We start from the raw sequence: 25,977 nt of genomic DNA on the forward strand, positions 1-25,977 counted from the left end.
CTGGAATCAGGTAGCTCCGGGATTGAATCTTAGTGCTATCACTTGCCCGCTGTGGGATCATGTGCAAAATATGTTACCTCTCTAAGCTTCAGTCCCCTCATCTGAAAAATTGGTGTAATAATACCCATTTCAGAGGCGGAGCTTGCAGTGAGCTGAGATCGCGCCACTGCACTCCAGCCTGGGCAACAGAGTGAGACTCTGTCTCAAAACAAACACACAAACAAACAAAATAATAGTAATACCCATTTCATCAGGCTGTATACAGATTAGATAAGGCTGTAATGTAAAATGCCTGGTCCACTGTTGGTACAACGATGGTAGTTAATTATTATTAACATTGTTTTCTTGTTAATTTATTCTATTATTTCTACAGTGTGTTTTACTGGATTATTGTATCAGTAATGCCTTACATATTTTAATTACCATCTATGAAATTTAAATTAAAGGAACAGGTTTTACTGAATAGTCATCTTTTTTGCATCTTAGGAGTATTTTCTTGATCGTTTGAAATATATTTCTGTCAATATATTTTTCTTAAATCTTGTTTAGGTTTATTATTTGCAAAAAATGTGAAAAATACAGTCGGCATCATGGCTGACTATATTTTCCAAAGACAGCTGCCATAACATCTGCCTTCCTCTGTGCTCTTATGCAACGTGACCTTGTCACTCACTCACCCTCTTGAATTTGGGCTGGCCCTGAGACTGCTTTGATGAATAAAACATAGAGGAAATGATACTGCACCAGTTCCAGGCCTAGCTCTTAAATAATTTAGCAGCTTCTGCTTCCTGCCTCTTGGGACACTGGCTCTTAGATGTTCCATCTGGGGAATTTAACCATTGTGCTGTGAGAAGCCCAAACCACAGAGAGGCCACAGGGGTACTATGGTCAGTAAGGCCCCGCTGAGCTCCCAGCGTTCAGCCAGCATCCACTGCCAGCATGTGAGCGAGCCGTCCTGGATAACCCGTCCAAGGGAACCAGTCAGCCCCAGATGTCATCTGCCGACAACAGCATGAGAAACCCAAGGGAGAACCACCAACCTGAGCCCAGATGATCCACAGAATTATGACAGAAAACGATAAGGTGTTGTTATAAGCCCCTAAATTTGGGGAAGGTTTATTGCATAGCAACAGATGACCATAATAACAAATATCAACTGAGTTGTATCAGATATCTTTAGCCCCCTAGACCCTCCCTGCCACATAAAACAAATGAAAGTATAGTCATTACGACTTTTCTCTGGGAGTAATGTCAAACCCAAGGACTGGACATGCAACTGAGTCACTTATAAAGTCTGTTCCAGTCAGGAGTCTTTATTAAGGAGTCTTGAATAAGGTTAGTTAATTCTTTCAGCTTTCGGATTTTTAACTCTACATCTAACCTTCCTAAAAGAGAGAGTCCTTTGATGGATCTGGGCAACGTAAACTGAAAAGCTTCTGGTGTTCACCATTCTAGATGCCATTAAGAACACTCACAATTATGGGAAGAGGTAAAAATATCAATGTTCATAGGAGTTTGGGAGACTCCCATGGATGACGTTGAGAGGTTCAAGACTTCAGTGGAGGAAGTCACTGCAAAGGTGGTAGAAAGAGTAAGAGAACTAGAATTTGAAAAGGAGCCTGAACATGGGGCTGAATTGCTGCAATTTCATGATAAAACTTAAACAGATGAGGAGTTGTTTCTTATGAATGAGCAAAGAAGGTGGTTTCTTGAGATGGAATCTACTCCAGGTAAAGATACCATGAGCATTGTTGAAATGACAACAAAGGATGTAAAATATTACATAAACCTAGTTGAGAAGGCATCACAGCAAGGTTTGAGAGGATTGGCTTCAATTTTGAAAGAAGCTCTGCTCTGGGTAAAGTGTCATCAAATGGCGCTGCGTGCTACAGAGAAATCTTTTGTGAAAGGAAGGGTCAATTGATGCAGCAAACTTCATTGTTGTCTTATTTTAAAAAATTACCACAGCCACCCCAATCTTTGGCAACTACCTCACTGTTCACTCAAGGCAAGACACTCTACAAAAAGATTTCAATTTGATGCAGGTTTAGATAATAGCATTTTTTAGCAATAGATATTTTTTAATTAAGTTACATTTTTGGACATAATGCTATTATTGAACACTTAATAGCCTATAGTACAGTGTAAATATAATCTCTGTATGCACTGGGAAACAAAAATTCCTGTGAATCACTTTTTTGCAATATTTACTTCATTGTAGGGGTCTAGAACTCAATCTGCAATATTTCTAAGGTATGCCTGTATATAAACCCAAAGCATTGTATAACCAACGCAAGTCCTCGTCATTTTGTTCATCAATTCTCATGATATATAACGAACAAATAATTCTCTAAAATCACCCCGAAACTCTCAAATGACCCATTTACATCTGAACATTATGATTGCTGCTATGTGATCAAAGTAAAAGAGAAGGTAGTAGCACATATTCAAATATTTTAAGCAAGACTGCCTTCCTAAAATTATCTAGCTTCACAGAGATAATTCTGGTGAGCTGGTTATTTGAAGGAATTTGAACTTGAAATTTTAATACCAGCTTTGGATTTCTAGTTCACTTTGTGCAGACAAACCAGTTATTTGCCTGAGGGTCTCTTAAATTACTTGCCTCTCTACTATCATCATTAACAAGACTGAAGTTCATGCTTTTGTCTATAGACAGGGATTGCAAAATATTCTTTATATTGTTTCCTCTGCCTACTACAGCAAGTGCTCAAGGATTCTCTGGCTATGAATTTCTGCTGAATAGCTGAATGACCAATAGGAAGGGAGATGACAAGGCCATTAAAATTTAGTCGTCAGGAAAAATGGGAAGTATTTGGCAAAATACCAAGAACACCAAAATATTACTATTAAGAATTAAAACAGCATTATTATATAAAAGGGTCTTCTGAAAGAAATTCCTGGTTTTCTTACTCATGTATTTTTGAAACAGGGCCTCAGTCTGTTGCCCAGGCTAGAGTGCAGTGGTGCAATTACAGCTCACTGCAGCCTTGAACTTCTGGGCTCAAAGGATCCTACTGCCTCAGCCTCTCCAGTAGCTGGGACTACAGACACAGGCCACCATGCTTGGCTAATTTTTTATTTTTTGTAGAGATGGGGTCTCATCTCTATGAAAATGTTGCCCAGGCTGGTCTTGAACTCCTGGGCTCAAGCAATCCTCCCACCTCGGCCTCCCCAAGTGCTGGGATTATGGGCTTGACCCACTGTGTCCAGCCTGGTTTTCTTATGTAAAAAGTATTTTTGAAGCATGTAACTTAAAATAAAAGCAAACAGCTCACCACTTTCGATCTCCTCTTCATTATCATCCTCTAAGATGTTTGCTGGGGAGGCAGATTCTCCAGCTTCCATCATGCTTCTCAAAGCTTCCAGCTGTTCTGTTAGCAAAAACATGCAAAGAGATGGTGACAGATGCTAGGTGACATACAAACCCTAAGCCTTCAGATTGACACTGAGAAGGAGGACATGAAAAGGGAGAGGAAACAGAATGTTCAGGCACCAAGTGCGCCATGTTCCTAAGGTTCAGCAGTGATCTCTCTCTCGCCCATTCCTGGTGGTCCTGACCTTGTAAGAAACCTGTAACGACCACCTTATACACACATGATGAAGAATTGCGGGGTCATGGGTGAAATGACCAAAATTCTGGTCACCAAGTTTGAGAGGAGGTTCAGTCCTTGTAAAGAATTTAAGGCTAGATAACAAAAGCCTATAATTTGGAGAATCTGGCACAGACCAAGGTTTATGAACAGTCATGGGGAATTGACAGAAAATAGGCAGGTTGGCAACAAAACCTCAGGAAAAAAATATTTGCAACGGATTTAACTGGGATTATATCGTACTATGCAAAATAAGACTAATATTTTTCTGTAAGTCAGAAAGATAAAGGTAAATGAAATAATAAAAATTGGAAAACATGTAGGGACAAACCACAAATCATAATATGCAAAAAACTAGTTATTAAAGATACACAAATAACAAAACCCCTAAGGTACCACTTTTTTTCTATGAGTTGGACACACATTTAAAAATGGCCAACAGCCAGCATTAAGGATATTGGTGGGAAACAGGCACTCTCATATATGACTGGTGAAGAGTCTAAGTTGGTAGAACTTTCCTAAAAGAAAGCATAACAAACTATATCACAATATAAAATATGTATATGCTTTGGGTGAATAACTCTAATCGCACCAATTGATTTCAAGGAGAGGGTTGCACAAACATACAAAATAACATTCAAGCATGTTTATAGTAGTGAAAATCCATCAACTTGGGACTGGTTACATCATGCTATAATAAATGCATACATATCTATGTAATAGATATTAAATTCTATATGGTGTTTCATACATTAGGATTAAAGTTAGTATGTAGATTTATATCCTGCTGATGTAAGTATACTTACCTGGTTAAATTTTAAAAATTAAAAATCAGTACCATTAATATTATCTCAATTATGTTAAAAATGTAGGTATATACCTAGACATGTACATTATGTACATGTGTCTATAGTATATGAATATGTGTATAATACATGTTAGTGCTGTTACTTTCTTATACTTTTCATTGTCTTGATTTTTCTATGGCATTATTGCTTTTGTAATAAAATAAACTGCCATTAACATAATTTAAAATTTTTCATTTAGAATACTTGGGGGGAAAATGCAGTGTAACCATGCCAATATTTGATACCATTAATTTACTGAACTAAGATATACTCTGGAAGAAAATATTTTCAAGGAAATCATCCTGGGAGAATAAAACGAAACATGACTATATAAAATCATTTGTCTCTAGATCTCTATTCACATATACACAGTCACATACTCTTATGTACCTAGTATCCCTAGATATGTTTGGAGCACAGGGGCAAACTGAAAAGGGAAACTTATGAGGACTTTAGAGTGTGTAATATTATAAAATGCTGGTTCCTTGTATCTTGAGAAATTCTAAAATGCTTCTACTTTCCTCTCATTTTTCCTTGGGCCCCCTCCAAATTCTGACATATGAATATATAAATATGCTTTTCCTACTGCATGAATTAATTGATGTGGAAATTAAACTTAAATGGAAATGTGGCAATCTTGCTCTGAAAAGTACCTGTAACATCACCCCTACATCCTTTCCCCCAAAATCAGTGGTTTTAAAATAAATTGAATTCTAAACAGCTGAAATGTCCATATGTGTTATACTTGCTTCCATTAATATGTGTGTATTTCACTTACTTTTTTCAACTTCAGGTTTCAGCCTCTTGTTTTTTATGAGTATTTTTCTTTTGAGGTCATTGGGGGATGGCAAAGGTCTGCCTGGTTCAAGCTAGAGAGAAACAGAAAGAGCTGAATTAAGGAAGGCCTGTGCTTCTCCATTCTCCTTCCCAGCCCAGGAGGAGCCTGGGAGGCCTGGGAGTGATGCAACCCAACACCCACTAGATGGCAGGCAGCACAGCCTTCCGTTTTCACTCCCCAACCCAAGTTAGCACACTCATTCAGCTTTCCCTTAGACCAGTGCTGCAAACTTGAAATCCACAGTTTCCAGAGGTGTGCAGAGCTGCTCCAACCTCCCCAGTGGAGCAGGGGTCTGGCCCAGGATGTGCGGGGGAGGGGTTCCTGCTCCCCTGAGGGCCTTGCACCTTTTAAGTATCTGGTAAAGTGCAAGGGATGATTGACGGCTGGGGTCAGAATTGGCTTTCCCAAGTTAGAGGCCCCCCAAAATCCTCCCAAGGGTCAGGCTGTATAGTAAACCTGTCTGCTCAGTAGGCTGACCCAACCCTCGACACTTGAGATTGTGGTTTAGTGGGTTTGATAAGGGAATCAAGAACAGAGTTGTTCCAATTCCTGGAATCTGAACTTGACTACAGCATCATTTGCTTAGATACATATATGCAAAGGAGATGTCCCTGCATGCTGTCACCTCTGATCTACAGAACCATCCTGTATCTAGTCATCCATTTCCCATTCCTCCACCCATCTTTCTATATGCCCACCCACCCACCCTTCCACCCATCCATTCATTTTCAAAACTTGCTTTTATACTACTTATTATATGTAAAGCACTGTGCACTCATATGTCTGTCTTGCCTCCAATAAAACCCTTTGTTGAAATGCTGTTTCCTTCCAGCAGCCTGGTGTAAGGAAGATCACTGGCCCATTCCCCAGTGACCTCTCTTGTACCAGGACACCTCCAACAAATAAAGCATCATAGGCCACCTTGTTTTCTAGTTATGTGTTCACGTTTGTGTCCTCCTCCCACTCCCAAGGTTGAAAGCTCTTTAGCTCCAGGAGCAGGTCTTATTCCCATTTATATTACTTATGCTTCCCAAAACACCTGTCCTGTATTCAAAGGAGAACAGGGTCTAGAGGCAGGGAACATAAGGCCTATTCATGCTGACTTCCTAGAACTTCTAGAACTAAGTTCTAGAAGTTCTTCCTAGAACTTCTAGGAAGTGTGTCCTAGAACAAATGGACACACTTCAGCTACGATGGGAAATATCCTCTCCATTTACATGGGATGTACACTGAGTAAATGACTTTATAACTTTACTTCATCCTATTCACTTACATAGGGCAGACACTAAGTAACCAATGGAAACTTCTAGAGGGTATTTAAACCCCAGAAAATTCTGTAACGGGGCTCTTGAGCCCCTCTGCTCAGGCCCCTCCCACCCTGTGGAGTCTACTTTCATTTTCAATAAATCTGCTTTTGTTGCTTCATTCTTTCCTTGCTTTGTTTGTGCATTTTGCCCAATTCTTTGTTCAAGATGCCAAGAACCTGGACAGCCTTCAGCTGGAAAGAATATGTGCACATCACTTCACTAAGAATACAGTGATCTTTCCCCAAAAGCAATCACCTTAACCCAATCATGAAAATAAACAGAGGGCCTAGGTAAAAATAAATAAATAAAATAAATCAGAGCTGTTTCTTGTTTGGGTTCCCTTAGAAACAGCCTCAGAGAAAAGTATTATTGCACCAGGTCATCTACTTGGAAGGAAACTCCAACAGAGGTGTGGGGAAGTGAGAAAAAGAAAACAGGCGGCCCATTAAGGGTGTGTTACCAAGCAAGTTATCACTGCAGCCAGCTGGAGCACGATTCTGCTGGGAAACCCTGGGAGGCAGAGAAGAGCAGGTGCTCAGGGTTATCCCACCTCAGGAGGGATGAAGTATGGGAGAGGGATGATAATTCCCTGGCACTGCTGGTCTATCTTTCATGTGTGGCAGAGCAGGCTCCAGTGACCAGAGCTCACTCTCAGGCAAGAAGCTGCGGATGTTGGCAGTGGAAAATCAGGCCAGTGTTCAGGGAAACAGGAGGCACTGTAAGGATATGGGCAGGTCACCTGCAGCAACTGCTTCTGCAAGTTCAAGAGAAGAAGGAAGGGGGGCAAAGGATACAGATATCCTCGTCTCTCATATTTTTTTCAGTTCCCATAGACACACTTCTGAAAAGAACCTCATTGTTAAACCACCTAAAGTGTTTACATGCAGTACAAAGCACCTTCCTGCTGTCACTTGCTGTGATGTTCTTATGCCACTACCTCAAACTACCAGGTTTGAGCTCATCAGGTGCTGCTTGTCAATAGCAGGTCTTTCTACTTTGATTTCATTAGCTGCCTTGGAGCTCATAACATCTTGTGACTGTGGATCTTAATTTCTTGGAGGTCATGGATCCTTATAAAAATGTGATTAACTCTCTAGAATGAGTATATACAAAAAAATTGCATGCAATTAGACTGAATTCATAGATCTCATAAAGCCTATCTATGGAGCACAGGTTAATGTTCTTCGCTTTATGAAGAAATTAGCAGGTGTAAAATGAAGTTCAAAAATGCATGTGTAACATTGCCCAATGATTTATTTTGGAGTTAGGAATGTGAACTTCAGGATGCCATGACATCAATTCAGGGCACTTTCCACAGCATCAGGCTCCCATGGGTTCTGAATCCTGAGTGCATAGACAGTTCACCTGGAGGGCTTTTAAAACACCATGCTCAGGCCTGACCCTGCATCAATTAAATCAGTCTCTGAGTGGGGCCCTGGCACAGGTGTTTTTAACAGTTTTGCAGGTTATTCTAACGTGTAACTGAAGTTGGGAATGACTGACCTGAATCTGGACTCGTGGCCTGGGTGCTTTATGAAATTTTAAGACTGAGATCTGAAAAACCATAAGACCCAAAGATCCTCCAAATTAAATTGAACCAGATGTTTATTTTGTGTCTCTTTACATCCCTCTGAAGCATGATGTAAGCTTTCTGTACCAAAGAATTTAAATAAATATGAAGATCTTTAGCATTAGTCCTCCAGTACTACTTGACCCCTCAGAAATTTTCAAAACAAATCCATTCATGCTAGAAATATGGTTTGCTAAAAATACATACTGGATGTGATTCAAGCGCTTGTTTCAACAGGAGATCTCCAAATAGATCTTCGCAATATTTGGACATCTTGTACTGTTGATATTTGCTGGAGAGAAAAAAAAGTGGCATTTGTAAATTCAAACACCCATTAACCGTCCAAGAATAAAAAGCACCCATTCCTAGGCAATTAAGATTCTCACTTGGCAAAATGCACGATTGTCCTCTTAATGCTAATGTGAGATGTACCAAAAACTTTAACTGGTATAATTTTAAAAGACGGAGAAGGAGATTCTGTTCCAAAACTAAGAGCTGGAAAGAAGAATAAAAAATGTCTTTCAAGTTAATCAAATCTGATTTCAAATATACTGCCACATCTTCCGACTCAATGGAACTTTAAGTAAGGTGTCCCAATCTCTGAACTGTTGTTCGGAACAAGTATTTCTGAAACACATTAAAATGATTTGGTTTGGTAGGGGCAAGACTGGTTTTTTTATGTTTTTTTTTTTTTTAATGTTTTTTGCTTTGCGTAAGAGTAGGTGTCCTTGCTGGAGGATTATTTGAACTTGGTAGTTCACAAAACAAACTACTCAGCTATTTAAAAAGATGCAGAGCAGGAGTGGGCATTAGGGGTTAGGAAACAATACCACACAGAGACTTGAGGCAGAATGGATCATTATACCTGCAGTGATTTTCAAAGGAGAGAATTACAGGATATTCTGATGTGACAAATGCAGTTTCCTTGATGGCTTGAATTACATCCTTTAAAGACAAAAAAAAAAAAAAAAAGGGTTAATGAGAGAAAACAGCAAAAAAATTAAGGCACCTAACACTATTCAGAGACTATTAATTGAGTCTTTCAGGAAGTCAGTTCCAGCAATTCAGACCTGGAGCCCCCATCTATCTCAATACCTCTACAGGTTGAGTTCCCTGTGGTTACAGCCACGGTGCAGTTAATGGTTAATGACAATTTTTAAGCTATCTTTTACTTCTCCAGAATTATGGTGCTATTAACTTACAAGAGATTTCACCTAAGTGGCATGCCAGTTTCCGGCTTGTTAATCTGCCAAGCCAGGAGTTCAGAGTCCACCTTTCTTCTTGAGGAGCAGGTGATCTCTGGCACAGAGGCTCTCACTCCAGACCACTGTATGATTCCTCCCCACCTCGTGCAGAAAACTGTGGGCAGTAACCTAAGGACTGTTGGAGGCTTTTACTGACTTTCCTCTGTGTTTGGAAATCAGTCTTGGGCTATACTTCATTAACTTGATGTAGACCTCTGTGTATTCATGTGACATTTACAGTATCCCTTGTTTCCTATTAGCCTGGTTACAAGGTCGGGGGAAGGGGTTCTGGTTGGTCAGACAACATGTAAGTGAATCAGTAAAGTGTTCTGGACCCCCCATCTGTAACACAGAGCTTAATTATAGAAAACAACATTTGAAGGAGCTAAACATAATCTTCCCTTTTCACTATTCTCCATGAAATAGGAGAGGCTTTAAGAGACGGTTGGCCCTGCCTCTGCTTAGCTTGAGAAAGGAAGGCTTCAAACCAGCACTTCTACAACCAGAGCATTGTATTTGGTAAAAATCCCCAAATTCTTAGTGGTTTGTAGCTAATCACAGGGCAAATCTCGTCATTCAGTTAATCAGAAAAATATTTCACAATAGTTATCTAGGCAAATCCATTTGACATGATAAAGCCCGAGGTTAGATAATCTTGAAATATTTTATTGAGGCATTCCTTATGGTAGTCATTTAGTTATTCTTCCTGGCTGTGCAAATTCATGGCTTCCCACTTGAATATACTCTTGGTACATATCAGGAAATATTATCTTGAATTCATTGCTGGTCAAAACTCTCCAACATCTTGGCTAAGAGAAATACTATGCATAGCATCTAGACATCTGTGTGTGTGTGTGTGTGTGTGTGTGTGTGTGTGTTTTGAGATAGAGTCTCTCTCTGTTGCAGAGGCTGGAGAGCAATGGCATGATCTGGGCTCACTGCAACCTCCGCCTCCCGGGTTCAAGCAATTCTCCTGCCTCCACCTCAGCTGGGATTACAGGTGCTCGCCACCACACCAGCTAATTTTTGTATTTTTAGTAGAGACTGGGTTTTACCATGTTGGCCAGGCTGATCTCAAACTCCTGACGTCAAGTGATCCACCTGCCTCCACCACCCAAAGTGGTGGGATTACAGGCATGAGCCACCATGCCCAGTGGCACCTGTGTTGTTGAAAATACCCATGGTGCTGTTTCACATGTAGGTGGAGTTGAGAACTGCTGCTCCTGGTGTTGTAATATCTATCCTGAGTTACACCAAACTGACAGACAGCTGTAGCTGACATTCGCCAACCACAGAATTTCATTCTTTTGATTTGTCTAACCTCATTATCTTATTCTCTTATTATTTTATTTATTTATTGAGATGGAGTTTCACTCTTGTTGCCCAGGCTAGAATGCAACGGTGCAATCTTGGCTCACTGCAACCTCCACCTCTCAGGTTCAAGCGATTCTCTTGCCTCAGCCTCCCGAGTAGCTGGGATTACAGATGTGCATCACCATGACTGGCTAATTTTGCATTTTTGTTAGAGACAGGGTTTCTCCATGTTGGTCAGGCTGGTCTCCAACTCCCGACCTCAGGTGATCTGCCCACCTCAGCTTCCCAAAGTGCTGGGATTACAGGCGTGAGCCACCACACCCAGCCTGTCCTATTTGTATAGGCCCTATTTACCGTCTATTTTATTCCTGTATTCTATTTATTTTTTTCTGCCACCTTGAAGTCCTTTAGGAATAATGCAAAGTAAATAAGCAAATAAGTACATAACAAAAGGAGACACTCTTTTTAAGGTAAGTAAAACTAGGTAAACTCTGCCAGAGAAACCTTGTTACATAACACAGTCACCATTTGAAAGCAGGAAAAGTATCATGAAGGGGACATTCAGTGGAAAAGATCTTTGTCTTGACTTTTTCCTCAAGACTGAAAGAAGACAATATGAAGGTACAATGCTTGAGAAAATGAATCATTTGTTTTCTCTTCTCCATCTCCCTATTTCCTGCATTTTTACAGAGTTTGGAAAAGTCTGTGTAATTATTTTAAAAGTTACCTTAAAAAGGATATCTGTACACATTGCTTTTCCATGAGTTATTATTGGTTCTTGGTCTTCACCTTTTCCATCCCAGCAGTCAAGTTCAACACATCTAGGGACATAGTGAAGTTACAATATTGAAACTTTACAATAAAATAGTGTGTATAGAAATTAAAAGAAAGACATAAAAATAAGTTGTTTTCTTACAGAACAGAAAATTGAATAAGTAACCTGATTATTTCATGGCATATACAGGTAAAAACTACATTATACTTCTCATCTGGTTGGTATTATCAAAAAGGGATTGTCTGAGTGAGATTAAGAGACTTAAGAAATATAACAAGCATCATGGTTCTGGATGAAATCCTACTTGTGACAAAGCTGCAATAAGGGACAATTTGGGGGCCAGGCGTGGTGAGGCCGAGGTGGGCGGATCACTCGAGGTCAGGAGTTGGAGACCAGCCTGGCCAACACGGCGAAACCCTATCTCTACTAAAAATACAAAAATTAGCCAGGTGTGATGGCTACTTGGGAGGCTATAATCCCAGCTACCTGGGAGGCTGAGGCATGAGAATTTCTTGAACCCAGGAGGGGAGGTTCCAGTGAGCCGACATCACGCCACTGCACTCCAGCCTGGGCAACAAAGTAAGACTCTGTCTCAATTTAAAAAAAAAAAAAAAAAAAAAAAAAAGACAATTTGCTTGGGGACAACTGGGGAAATATGAATGTGGGCTGGATTTTTGATAATATCAAAATTACTTTTAATTTTGATAGGCTGGATGATGTTACTTTGGCCATTCCAGAAAATGTTTAGTGATTCATACTCAAGTATTCAGAGGAAGTATGCAAATGGAAGTAGTAACACAGTTAATTTCTTTCAACGTATTTCCATATCCAAAAAAATAGTGAGTTAAAAGAAAATATTATTTAATTGATAACCAAGAAAAAAAATCATAATGTAACTACATTTCTTATGTTTCACTTTCATTATTTTTGCCATATTTTAAACCTGAAATATTTGTCAGTTTCTATAAAACAAAAACTATTTTCAATAATTTCTATCCTCAGAAAACTAAATTTTTAAATTTTACATCAAATAAAGCTAATTTACAAATGCCTATAATCAATGGCCAGTTAGCTCAATTGGTTAGAGCATGGCGCTAATAACGAATACCTATAATCAACAGAAAACTCAACATGACTTCTTACAATATACATGTTTTCTTTTTTTGTGGTTTTGGGGGCATATTTTAAATTTACAGTAAAGAAAAGTCTTTTTACAGTAAAGTCTTTTGGATGACTGTAGATCTTTTGAGGCTGGATCTTACAGGTTTTGCAAATGAACCAGACATGATGTGAAAGAATAAAACAAGTTCAACATGAGCCCAGTGGTTTTTCTGGAAGAGATATTGTCCTTTTCTCAAGGTTAAATGACCATGATAATCCATTAAAGGGAATAAACAAATGTCCTTTTCATCCTGATTACTATTTCCTATTTTTCAGAGAAAAGTAAATTACTCTAAAGGGCATCACACACAAAAAACAAATTGCCATCTTAGTTCCTCACCTGCAACCAGCCAGGAGAACCTGTCTGTACATCTCTACCGAAGACTTCCCGCCGAACTGTCTGCCAGTCAGGTAAGTGTTATGGGAAGAACTGATGAAGTAGTGAGCCAGAGGATGGTCCATTTCTTGGTAAAGTTCTAAACGATCTAGGAAGACTGGGGCGTTTTCATCTGACATCAGATATCTGCAAAACCCATCACTTGATATAAGGCCTAGGGGAAAAAGAACATCTTAGTAGCACTTGTAGCTCTGAAGATGCACATCTCATGTTTTATTCGTGGAAGTTGAAGCAGCTTAAATTATAAGGGTAAAAACTTCTTCATAGTCTCTTTCCCAAGAACCTTCATCTGTCAGAACTTGAATGAAATAAGAGAGTTACACATTATAAGTAACATAATGAATTCCACACACAGGTGGCATTTTGCTTTTACATCCATGATGGCAGAGGTACATGGTCCCCCAAGTTCAGAAACACAGCACTGGGGAGGTATGGTGACCAGGGGTCCACGGGACCTGTATCAAGTTCTGCTCTTGCTACTCACTCCTTTGGCTCCTGGGTCTCAGCTCCTTCTTTTGTCAACTGGGGAAAAAGACTGGCCCTATCTGACTTCCAAGATCATCATAATGGGAAATAAGGGGAATAGATATGAGAGGTGCTCTTTAAAAATGGAAAATGTATTAATTATAAGACATTATTGTTCTCACTGAATTGGAAAAGGGATTTTTCTTGGAGATGATGGCGCTTCTGAATTTAAATAATTCAGTTTTCAATTTTATCTAAAAGTCAGGTTATGGGACTGGTGAGAAGAGTATACAGTGGTCACTGAAACGTGGCCCCAAAAGGCACCCTTCATTTCAATCACACCTTTCTGACATGGGGTAGAGCTCATGTGGTAACTACAGGAGCCACAATCAGTATTTACGCAACTTATAAATGGTTGATGCATCAACAGCTTCAACTTTTTGTTTTATTTAAGAACTTGCAAGCTATGAACTGATTTCAAGCTTACAGAAGTGTTCAGATGACAGCATAATGAATAGCCATGGACCTACACTAGTGTGGTCAGATCTCAACATTTTGCTTTATTTGATTTACATTTTTGATTATTTGATTTACATTTAAAATAATACATAATCCTTGATGCCACTGAAGCATCTTGTATGCCCCACCTCAATTCCATTCCATACCAGATAGATAACTACTACCCTAGTTTTGGTGTTTACCCCAAAAATGGTTTTGCAATCTTACTACATATGCATTTATCCAAACAACAGGTAGTTTGGGCTGTTCTCAATTTTACATAAAAGCTATCCCACTCTGTGCATTTGCAACTTGCTATTTTTATCTTTATATACCAGTTATACAAGTAGATCTTGTTCATTCATTTTTCACTGAAGGCACAGAAGTCCATATATGAATATATTATAATTTATTATCCATTATTTTGTTGATGGATAGTTAGGTCATTTCTAATTATACATGAAAGTAGAAATTTGTATACCTTTCTCCTTGGGTACCTTCATTCATTCTAAAGAGCAAGTACTTTTAGAGGCACCAGGATAGATGCAGTGATAGAAGAAACAGGTAAGCCCTGCCTTCATGAAACTCTCATATTATGAGTGACAGAAACAAATAAGTAAACAAATAACTATAATGTCAAAGAAGTACTAGAAGGACAGAAAAAGCAGGAAGGAAGGTGATAAAGCATGACAGTATGCCGTGTTAAATATGGGCCAGTGAAAGCACTTCTGAGGTCACGTACATGTGTGAGGAGCAAGCCACACGCACACCCAGGAAACACCAGTCCAGGGAGAAGGATCAGCAAGTGCAAAGACCTTGATGCAGGTGTGTGCATGCCAACATCATTCAATGACAGCAAGACAGAGCAAGTGACCAAGGAAAAATGTAGCCTGAAATGAGGTTGGAGATGGAGCCAAAGGCTACATTAGTTGGACTTTGGCCCTCACTAAGTGCTTTAGATTTTATTCTAAATGTGTTGGGAAGCCTTTGAGGGTTTCGAAGGGTGGAATAACATGATTAGATTTGGTTTTAAAAGATTTACTCTGGCTGCTGTGTGGAGCATAAATTGTAGGGCACTGAGTAGGAAGGAGAAGGCGTTGCTTGGAGAGGGATGATGAAGGCTTGGATAGTCGGTAATGCTGGAGATGGTGAGAAGTGATTTATTTAGGATTTCTTTTGAGGCTGGATCTTACAGGTTTTGCAAATGAACCAGACATGATGTGAAAGAATGAAACAAGTTCAACATGAGCCCAGTGGTTTTGACTGGGTAAATAATGGTACTATTTTATAGGCTTCGAAAGGAACAGATCTAGGGGTAGGAAGGATCAAAATATGTTGTATATATACATTGGAAATGCCCATTCAGCATCCAAATGGAGAGTTCTACTACAGGCCTGTAGTGTAAGCTGGAGGTTAGGACTGGAGAGTTTAATAGAAGAAATGTAAAGCCATTGGCTTGGATGAGCTCAGGTACACAGTGAGTATAGATGGAGCAGAGATCTGAGAACTGTGCCGCTCTGGCATCCAGAGTTTGGGAAATGTATGAGAGATTCTCTAGGGTACATACCTAGCAGTGAAAATGCTGGGCTGTATAAGAGGCATATTTTTCACTTTATAAACTATTGCCAAAATATTCCCCAAGATGGTTGTACCAATGTAGGGTCTTACCAGAAGTTTATAAGAATGGCTTTGTACTGCATTCTCACCCACACTTGAAAATGACAGATATTAAAATTTCCATCACTTGTGAAATGGTCAAGTTACCCTTTTTGATGTGTCAATGGTCACTTCACAGACCTTTAAAACTTAGAAGGAATTTGGAAATAAACAAGGACACACCTCAATCATGACATTTATCACACTGCCACGGAATTGTTGAATCACTTGTCTTTCTCCTTGAACAGATGGCAACTGCCTTCAAGGCTGGGGACATTTCTTATTGTTTTGAATTCCTAGCATCTGGCACAGTGCTTGGCACCCAGTCAGCCCTCTACGAACTTCAAAGAATGAAGGTAGGGAAGGGAAACACTAACCAAATTACTGCATGATGCCCACCACCTTACAAGAAGGGAAAATGAGGCCCCAGGAGGCTAGTTCCTAGCTCAAGGTCACAAGGAAGTGACAAGAATCATATCACCTCCTGCCACTATAAAGTGTTAGATTTTCTACCAAGTTGTACCACCCTTTGCTGTAATCATAAGCGACGTGAAATAAATTACGGTATTCAGAATATTGACAGAGAGGGAAGGAATGAAGCGTTCTTGCAAAACAGGTATCTTCAGCCATAGCAGAAAGTGTAAATGCACAACTACAACCAAACAGAAAACTACTGGGCTTGGAAAAATATCAGGGGTGAAATCATGCAGTGCAGAGGGCCAGGCATATCTATAAAGAGGATCCAGATAACATACAGACCATTCAGCCACACTCACTGGCATTAGATATAAAGAAAAATATATATTCTAAAAAGGAGGAAACTGAGGCCTTGAGATTCATGGACATATGGGACAGATGGAACTTGAACTTTCATCTCTTTAAATTCTCCACTGAGACATAAGACCAAAGGCTCTAGCTCAGGTACCCCCAGCTCTCCCTCCCATGTTCTGCAGGCATTTCTCACTGCTATAGGACTGATTTTAAAATTTCTCCCCATGCCTTTCCTTTGACAAATATTTGAGAGAACAACCCTTTGTTTCCAAAGTTTCTTTGAAAGGGGCCAAGGTCCAGAAACACCAGCAATTAGCTAAGGCGATTCCTATTTAACTTCATATTAATTGTATTTATCTTTCATACCAGAGGTTAAATGAGCAGTGAGAGGGCATATCAAATCACATATTAAATTTATTTGGCTTGGCAAAACAAAAGGGAGAAAAAGAAGACATGTAAGTTTTTATATGACAGAAATTATTTTCAAAGATTGCAAGTAGAGACTGTATTGGTTGTTTTAATATTTCAAGCAATATGCAATACCATAATCTAATATAAGAAAGTACATGGGGAAATAGCACTATAATATATTTAATAATACAATAAATTTCACAATATACTTCAGTCAACATGGGCTAATTCTGATGAAAGCTAAAATATATATGAACTTAAGAGTAGAAAAAAAAAATCAGTCATCAATCCATGGCTCTAGGGAGTTCCAAAGCAGTTACAGATATCTTTAAAGAAATCAAGGCTTTAAAAGTTGCATATTTTCTTGTTTTAAAGAAAAAAAGTCCTTTTTCATGTTTATTACCTTTTTTCTTCAAATCTTCATCAGGTTCATACATCTCAATGATCTGCATTGCCCTTTTGGCATCATAAAATGGAAATAAAATTTCATTCAATCGAGGATCTCGTTGATGCTATGATAAGAAAATAACTCCATTTAGGTTGCTATTTCTTGGCCTTGAGGCATTAGACATTACTAAGTTTATAATTTATAAAACAAAGTATATCTAGACTATCATATTTATAATTACAAAGATAGGACTTCACTGCCTTCCTGCCTTTCTCCTTAAAATACACTTCAAAAAGTCCAGATCTGGAAGTACTTTGGGTTAGTCTCCCTGAACTAGAGAGAGAGAGAATACATTTTTCCCCTTCAAAAGTTGAAGGACACGTAATACAGTGTGCATGTCAATTGTACTGTCTTCCAGTTCCCACACAACAGGGAAGGCATTTGGCATAAATGTCTATAAAATGTGAGGTCAAAATATTTTAAAAAAGCAAACACCAACCCCCAAAAATAGTTCAAATAAATAGGTAATATACTAATTTAAGTGCCCCTCCAAAACCCCAGAAGTAGTAACAAGAAAAATCCTAATGTTACACAGGCAAACATTATCTCATTTTCATAACAGCTTTCTACGTCAATCCATGATTTCTTGGGCCCTCAACAAATTTCATTTTCTTGAGTAACTATTTTTTTCAAAATGAACCAATCGCAATGATGAAAATTAATCAGCACAAGCATATTTACAAGCTATAAACAATATAGAATTCTCTGGGCAGAGGGTCCATGAATGATTACAGGACTTAAGAGGTTGGTGACATTACTGTTTTCAAATCGACACCTAAGGAGCTCCTGCTATGACATGAGGCACCAGGAGCAATGCTGTCCCTGCAGTGATGTCATCCTAACTTCATGGCAATGATGAAAAATCTAGTTTACTAACTGACTCAGCTCCAATTGTGTGTGTGTGTGTAGGCAGTGGGTCCAATAAACTTCCTTTCTGTTCACTGAGGATTAGAGGACAGCACTGTGTCCCCGGTCATCCCTTATATAAATAAATGAATACATGAATAAATAAAGCAAACTTCAATGGAATAATGACAGAAAAGCAGATGTGAGCAAAACCTGGTCAATAAAGAGGACCTTGGTGACAACTCTTTACCCAAATATATGCACAGACTGAAAAACATTGTTGGAAAGTTATTTAAAAAGTAACTGTTAAAAGTTCATATGGATTTCCCTTCCCTATTTGTTTTGGAATGGGCATTGGAAAAGTGAGCTATACACAGAATGAATGCTTTTGGCCAACAGAGCACTTGGATGTCATTTCCTCATGCATACGGGGCCCAGCCTTTTCTGGGTCCCCTTCTCCCCCACTGAGTTAAGAGCATTAACTCATAAGGAATCAATATCGAATTTCATCAACTTATCCCAATGAAGCATGCTTCTGTTGTAATCTAAAAACTTAGGGCTCACAACAGCTCACATTCACGCATATGCTAGAACAGAAACTTATATTAACAGCAGGCCTTGAGGCCACCAGGAACAAAAGTTATGGGATATGCAGAGAAAGAGGATTGTGAAGTGGACCATGGAATGCCAGGCAAGTGAAGGCATGCTACACCTTGTTCAGGAAATTGATGTCATCATGCAATGGAGCCCACTACTCAAGGAAACAAGGAGCTCCATCCTTCTGGTGAGAATGCATTGTTTTAAAAACAAACAAACTGACAACAACAAAAAACCCATCTTTCTAGGCACATCCCTTCTCACATCTCCATAAATAATACCATGGAAGAAGATGAAAACAGGATGAAAAAGGTCCTTTTTAGACCCCAGCACTGTTATGTTCATAGTTGGCCACTTTCTCTTCCTTATTAAAATTAAGTTTTTTTAAAAAAAATATGTTTGTTGGTAAATATTCTGAACTCAGTGAGATGATGGGGCAAATCCATATGAATTAAAAAATGAAGGAAAAATGGATTCAGCTACAGGAGAGAGAAGAGAAAAAATTAGGAAAGGAGAGAAAACTCAGACATTTTTTGTGCATTTCTAAATATACATGCATTTGTGTATTCTGACAAGGTACTCCCTGAGGTGTAATCTGTGGATGATAGCATCAGCCTCACCATCACCTGGCAACTTGCTAGAAATGCAGCTTCTCAGGTCCCTCCCTAGATCTACTGAATCTACTGATCTCTGGGGTGGAATCCATTAATCTGTGTTTTTCATAAGACTTCTGAGTAATTCTGATGTGCTCAAGTATAAGAATCACTTTACCTAACATATAAAGGTAGGCATTTTAACATATTTGCATATCAGTAAAAAGAAAAGTACCTAAGTCCCAGAAGGAGAGAAGAATGTTCAGTGTTTCAGATGTCCTCCCAATTAAACACTATTAAAATTTAGTCAGAGGGTATGATATTCATTAGATCATCCTGCCTATGAGAAGCCAAAGCCAGGAAAACCAAGTCCTAAAATGGATGTATCATATTCTGAAAATTACATTTGCAGCAAATAAGCATGAAGCACAGACAATGTGAAATTGCATTTGTCTTTGCTTCTGCTCCACTAGACAACAATCTTCAGCTCTCCCTAAAACCTTCATGCTTCAAAAAGGTAGCATAAAGCAATCTGGGTAATCCAAAGGAAAGGAAACAAATGTAAGATTTACATTAGAGTCAGAAAGCTATTATTTTCATATGAAAAAACAAGAGGAGAAGGATCATTTCCAGCTGATCTCACAGTAATAAGGCTGTGGTAGAGTTCAACATAGACACAAGCACAGTGAGGTGAATGCTTCACATCTCTGAGGAACCAACAGTTTTCAGGTAGGATTTGGGGAAACAAGGTACTCAGGTTATTCACCCCATGGTATCCAGTGCTTTGTAAAATGAGATTCTAAATGACTTCCAAAAAGAGGTCACAGAACTGTGTCCAAGTAAGTAAGGAGGAGATGAACAGAACTCCAGTATTATGTCCTTACTGGTACTGAGAAGAGGCATCATCTGGCTTCAATCCAAGTAGCACTGGGAGAGATGAATGTTGACATAAATGATATTTTTTAAATATAGAAGGAATAATTGGCAAGGATAAGCTAATTCATAAGACTAAATACCCTCCTTCTCTCTCTGCCTGTGCATTTAAAGCATAAAGATCTTGTAAAAGGAAAGAGATCCTGGGTCCTTTTAAAATATTCTTTCATCTGCAAAAAGAAAAAAGTCAGGTTGAACCCTGCTGTGATCCTATGATATGTGTGAGGAAGGGGGAAGATTACCAGCAACAAGAAAGTAAAGCTACTTCTTGATTCCTGTGGACCTTTTTCCTCTCTTCCTTATTTTGATCTCTCTCTCCTGCCCTCAACCTATCTCCCGATTCTACAGGACCCTAGTTATCGTCTTTGTAAGAAGTCAAACAGAGAATGAAGGTAAAACTAAAAATCAATTTTGCTTCTCATTAGGAATAGGGAAAGGGAGGTAAAACTAACCAAAGCCAAGAGATTTTAACTAGTCTTGCCACATACAAGCAATTGAGCTAGTAGTAGTGTCTCACCATGTGGCAGCTCACATTAAGTGCCTCTGCTATCCCTCCTGGACTCTAGTTTGCTATTTTCATAATATAGGCAAAGAAGATTTCTCTCAGTCCATTGGATGAGACTAAGAGACATAGATGTGGCAAAATTTTAGCTCTGAGTGGTGGATTCCTATGGCTAAATTCTTAGTGGAGAATAACAGAAGGTGTACCTCACTCTCATATTCTTCTCACTCACACTAAACATTCCAAGGAGGAATCCAGTAATCCACTAGGATGGTGCTTTACACACTTGAACCTGTAGATAAATCACCTGGAGATCCTGTTAAATTCAGACTCTGACTCAGGAGGTCTTGGTGGGACCCAAGACTCTGCATTTCTAATAAGCTCCCAAGGGGTGCCGATGTTCTTGGTCCATGGATCACACTTTGGGGAGCAACGAACAAGGAGATACTGAGAAGCCAATGAGGAGTCAGGTCTAAAGCTACTACTGAAAAGCTAGTCAGTGTTGATTGCGTAGATAGGAAGGAGGTCACCCTATAGGGTGAACAAAGCAGTAAGTGGACTATATATATATAGTCTCTCCTCTCCTTGCAGCCCCCTGAAGATACACATAAGTATATGAATAAAAACTTTCATACAAAGAGTGAAGGCATTTACCAGTTGGAAGATGGTAGGAGCCAGCATGTCTTTTGCTAATATAAATGGGATTTAGGTTTTCCTACTATCTATTCTAACTGGTTAATGGTAGTGTATGTGTGTCTCCTGGTTTTTTGCTTTGCTCATTGTTTCTCTGGTTACCTTGCTGAACTCTCTAATTACTTCAAAGAGTTTTTCCGTTGAATTGTTTATATCAGGGTAGACAATCAGCATCTGCAAATGAGACTAGGACCCTGTCCTTTCCAGTGTTCATGGGACTTGCTTATTTTTTATTTTTATTTTTGTTTTGTCTCATTATATGAACCAGTGGACTGGAAAAACTTGAAATGTTTTCAAGTAAAATAAACATTGTATTGTACTCAAAGGATTTAAAAGTAGAGGTAGTATTTGCTCTTTCTTGCATCAGTGCATTTACACTTTAGTTAACATAGTTTCTAAAGTGCAACCTTTATAAATCTGAAGCCATTGAACCTTCACAAGGAACCTTCACAGGGGCTTCCAATGCAGTGTTGGATACTGGCTTGTTGAGACTATGTGGCTAAGGCATTTTGAAAATGTTTAGGTTTAAACTTTTGGAGTCATAGACTCTTACATTCCAATGCTCATTCTTTCTTGAGTGAGCTCTCTCTGTCTCCTTTTGAAGTTGTTCTGCCCAAGGGGTGTTGTTGATTTTGGAGAGGTAAGAGGGTCCAGGGTAGGACTCAAAAGAGGGGGTGCAAGGAACAGGTAGAATGTTCTCTATGTTTGACAAGCCTTCTTCAAGCAGACATTCAAGTTTTTTGTCTAGTTCTTCCAGTTGAGTTCACTAGGATAGAAAAGGAAGACATTCAGGGTAGACACTTGGATTAAAAATAAATCCTTCCTGAGCAGTCTTACAGTCTCTATGATCTAAAGAAATCTAGAATCACACTGATTCCATCAGTCATACCCCAAAATTTAAGGTGCTTCCTTAATGTGAATAGGACATCAAATAGAAGGAAACAGTATTAAAAAAAAAAAGAATGCTATTGTCTACTGTAATAGTGAGTGATAAAAGGTTGACAAATAATAAATACTTTAAGAAAGAATCTGAATGGCAGAACAAGAAAGTATGGATGGTGATATTTTTTAAAAATTAAATGTTATGTCTAAGAATTACAGGAGTGACTACTGGGAACACCAACAAAAACAACGCATAAAAGGAAATGCATCAGATAAGAGCCTATAAATACTGCACGTATCCTCAGGACCTCAGAGTTGTTTCATCCTTTGAACAGTGAAATGCAGCATTAAGGTCTCTGTAATGTTTAATAGAGGGCTTCATCCCAAAGAGCACAAGAGGCCTTGTCTTGGAAAGTGGCAAACTGAAGATGTGGTAGATTTTCTCCTTTACACTAAACTGTCTTCCCTCTTCACCTCACCAAACCTAAGATGATCAATGAACCAAAGTGCATGAAGAAGCCAAGGGACATAAAACAAAACAAAACAAGAAACCAAAAAACAAAAGGCAGAAGAGGGGGAAGGGGTTAAAGAAACAAACAAGGCAATTTAACTTCTGAGCAGCTGTGACATAAGAATGTGGATAATATCTGGGTAAAGATTATGAACATTGTATTTATATGACGAAAAACCAGTGGAGTGGAAAAACTTGAAATGTTTTCAAGTAAAATGAACACTGTATTGTACATGAAGGATTATTTGAGAGGCATCTGTCTGATATGTGGGGTAGGACTTTCTCTTTCTTGCATCAGTGCATTTACACTTTAGTTAACATAGTTTCTAAAGTGCAACCTTTATAAATTTGAAGTCACTGAACCTTCACAAGGAAAGAAAAGAAGATGTAATTTGTCTCTATGAAGTGGCAAATTAAGGTCTGCCTTTTTATCTTTTCTTAAGATAATACCTTTTATCTGTCATGATACCGTCTTTTCTGGCATTTTCTCTTTATATGGTATAATGATTAACTTAAATTATTTTGAAACAAAAGCGTATTGTCCATCCTTCACTTAAACTCTTATTAACGTGTTAGAAAAAAAAGTGAATTTTCCATTTTGGATTAACAAGATTCTTGATGGGTTTCACTGAAGGGAAAACATTTTTTGCTTGTGTGAAGAAAAAAGCAGTTCATTTTAGTTGTAATAAAAGTTGCAAACTTTTTTTGTTCTAAAATGTTTTTCTCTTGTGCTTAAGCAAATTTTATCAACCAGTTTTGGTTGTTAAGTTAATCACATTATAAAATTAGCTCTGAGCTTGTTATAAAAAGAAAAAGTACAAATTTAACCTGCAATCCTATTGGCCTAAAACTCAATATATTTTCACCCAGGAACTCAAGTGTTTTGCTTGTTGTAAAAATATTCTATTTGAGCCAACATATTTTTCTTACATGCAATCCATTAAAAGACAAAAATAAAGCTTTCCAGTCCATGCAAATGTATGAGATAAAGTTAGCAATGGAGAATCCAACTACAGTCTAGTAAACTCAATCCATTCTCTTTCTATTTAATGAGATCAATAGAAAAAAAAGTACCTTAAATATCATCTTGCAAAAACAAAGACACATTTACTTAAATGAATATATTATACAATTCACACATACACACAGAACCAGAGCTACATATAACAGCCAGAAACCAACAAAAAGCGGTGTGCAAAGCCAACGTGAAGAAAGCACATGAACACACAGGGCAGCAGCTGATTTTTGCACCTGGTAAAGCCATAATGGAAAGATCAGCAGGTCAGAAGCAAAGCGAATAAGGGCATATGATGCAGGCATGCAATGAGGACACCAGAGAAGGCAAGCCACTGCACACAGACTTTATGGAGTTAATGTATGAAAAAGCTTACTTCATTTAGAAAGCTCACTAATTGGTCTACCGTTAAATAATCAGTTTTGTCTCCATTGCTGAAAAGAAATTTATTAGAAAAAGTAAGTTTTTGTATATGATGCTACAGTAGGTACGATTTACATGTTGACATTTGTTGATGATAATTCTAAACTTATTTTCTAACCCTGAAGTAGTGGTGAATTCTTAAAATGGCCAGAGACTGTTCATAAGGGGAGAAAAATACAACAACAACAACAACAACAACAAAAGAAAGAAAACACTCCCACTAGGTCACAGAAAATGTCTGCAAATTTATTTTTTTATTTTTTTATTTTTTTTTTTTACCATTTTCAGAAGATGTTACTTCAAAAACAACATGTAAGTCATCCATTTGAAATAATTGGAATGAATGAACTTTTCAAAAACATATTAACATTCCAAATTGAATCTAGTTAGTTCACATAATGGGTTAATACCTAAAGGAGCAGGTTAAAATTGTAGGTAGTTAGTAAAGCCAATGCAAAAAAAAAGTTCCAGGTGCTGCAATTAATGTATGTAAAAGTTTCTCAAAAACTCAGAGTGAACTTTTACACTGATAAACTATGGGGTGAAAAATGTAACCCTGACTAGATATTCCTAGATACTACCAACATACTATATTAAAATAGGACAAAAACGTTTTAAAAATAAAAAAGGACAGTGATAATATTTATATGACACTTCCTCATATGTGGAACTTACATTTTTTTGAAAAGATCTTCTATATCTGTCCGAGGACAAATCTTTTGTGTCAGTTCATAGAACTTTTCATAAGTAAATGCCGTGGGCTCAATTTCATCATTCTGTAAGGAACAAAATCATGTTATGAATCACAGAACCTTTTTTCCCTTGGAGGGTGAGAATCTATGAAGGTTCATGAAGCAAGGTGAAGACCACTTGGACTCAGGGCCTTCATCTCTGATTCCTGCTGACAGAAGCCCGGAGGCCAACTTGCAGGCACTGCCAGGCCATCTCCCTAAAAAACAGTGCGTGTACATCAGTTTTTTCCAGTTATCATGCTGCCAGATTCTGTGTGTGTGAACACCTGGCTACAGCTGGGCTTGCTCTGGGAAATACCCCAAAGAATGACTATAAACATTTCCTCCAACTCACCTTGAGGGAGAAAAGTGTCTGCCTGAGGGATGCTGAATAAATCAAGCCCAAGGTTTAATTATGCTTATTTAGTGAATTTTCACAAGACCATGTGAAGGGGCTTAGGGTAACCATGTAAGATTTTACTTTTCATACTGAAATTTATATTTCAAATAGGACTTATTAAAATAGTACCAGGCTTCAATCTTTCTTGAAGTCAATAAATTAATTTCAATTTTTTTAAATTTGAAGGGCCATGAATACAAATGGTGTGGGGAGAGATGCTTCACAAAATATTGCACAACCACCTTGTAGAACTGAATTTATTAGTTACTTATTCATGCTAATGTTGTGCCTGGTTGAGGCAGTGTTGGTGAGCTTCTTTAAAATAAACTGTGTAACACAGCAAGCTGGCCTTCATTTCTCTTTCTTAAGAAAGGTAACAAAAATCATTCGAAGCAAACTATTTACATTTTTAGAGATTTAGGTTAAAATGCCCAGGAAACAAAAGGAAGGAAGGGAGGAAGGAAAGGAGGGAGGGAGAGAGAAAGGGAGAGGGAGGAAGAAGAAAGAAAAGAAAATTAACTGTACTATATGTCACTG

At 38.4% G+C, this 25,977-nt stretch overlaps 1 protein-coding gene across 42 annotated transcripts in view; it reads right to left on the bottom strand.

Moving 5' to 3' along the window:
- Positions 1-25,977, bottom strand: part of PLCB4 (phospholipase C beta 4) — a 437,093-nt gene that overhangs the window by 108,435 nt on the left and 302,681 nt on the right. For all 42 annotated transcript variants that reach the window (XM_077951242.1, XM_077951243.1, XM_077951241.1 and 39 more), the window contains 9 exons: positions 24,985-25,085; positions 24,263-24,320; positions 17,270-17,378; positions 13,009-13,219; positions 11,460-11,553; positions 9,040-9,119; positions 8,382-8,466; positions 5,238-5,328; positions 3,297-3,392 (listed from right to left, as the gene is read on the bottom strand). In XM_077951242.1, the coding sequence (XP_077807368.1) occupies positions 3,297-3,392; positions 5,238-5,328; positions 8,382-8,466; positions 9,040-9,119; positions 11,460-11,553; positions 13,009-13,219; positions 17,270-17,378; positions 24,263-24,320; positions 24,985-25,085 (925 nt within the window). The remainder of the gene's footprint in view (positions 1-3,296; positions 3,393-5,237; positions 5,329-8,381; positions 8,467-9,039; positions 9,120-11,459; positions 11,554-13,008; positions 13,220-17,269; positions 17,379-24,262; positions 24,321-24,984; positions 25,086-25,977) is intronic.

This window comes from Macaca mulatta, chromosome 10 (assembly GCF_049350105.2).
Source record: "Macaca mulatta isolate MMU2019108-1 chromosome 10, T2T-MMU8v2.0, whole genome shotgun sequence".
Taxonomy (NCBI): Eukaryota; Metazoa; Chordata; class Mammalia; order Primates; family Cercopithecidae; genus Macaca; species Macaca mulatta.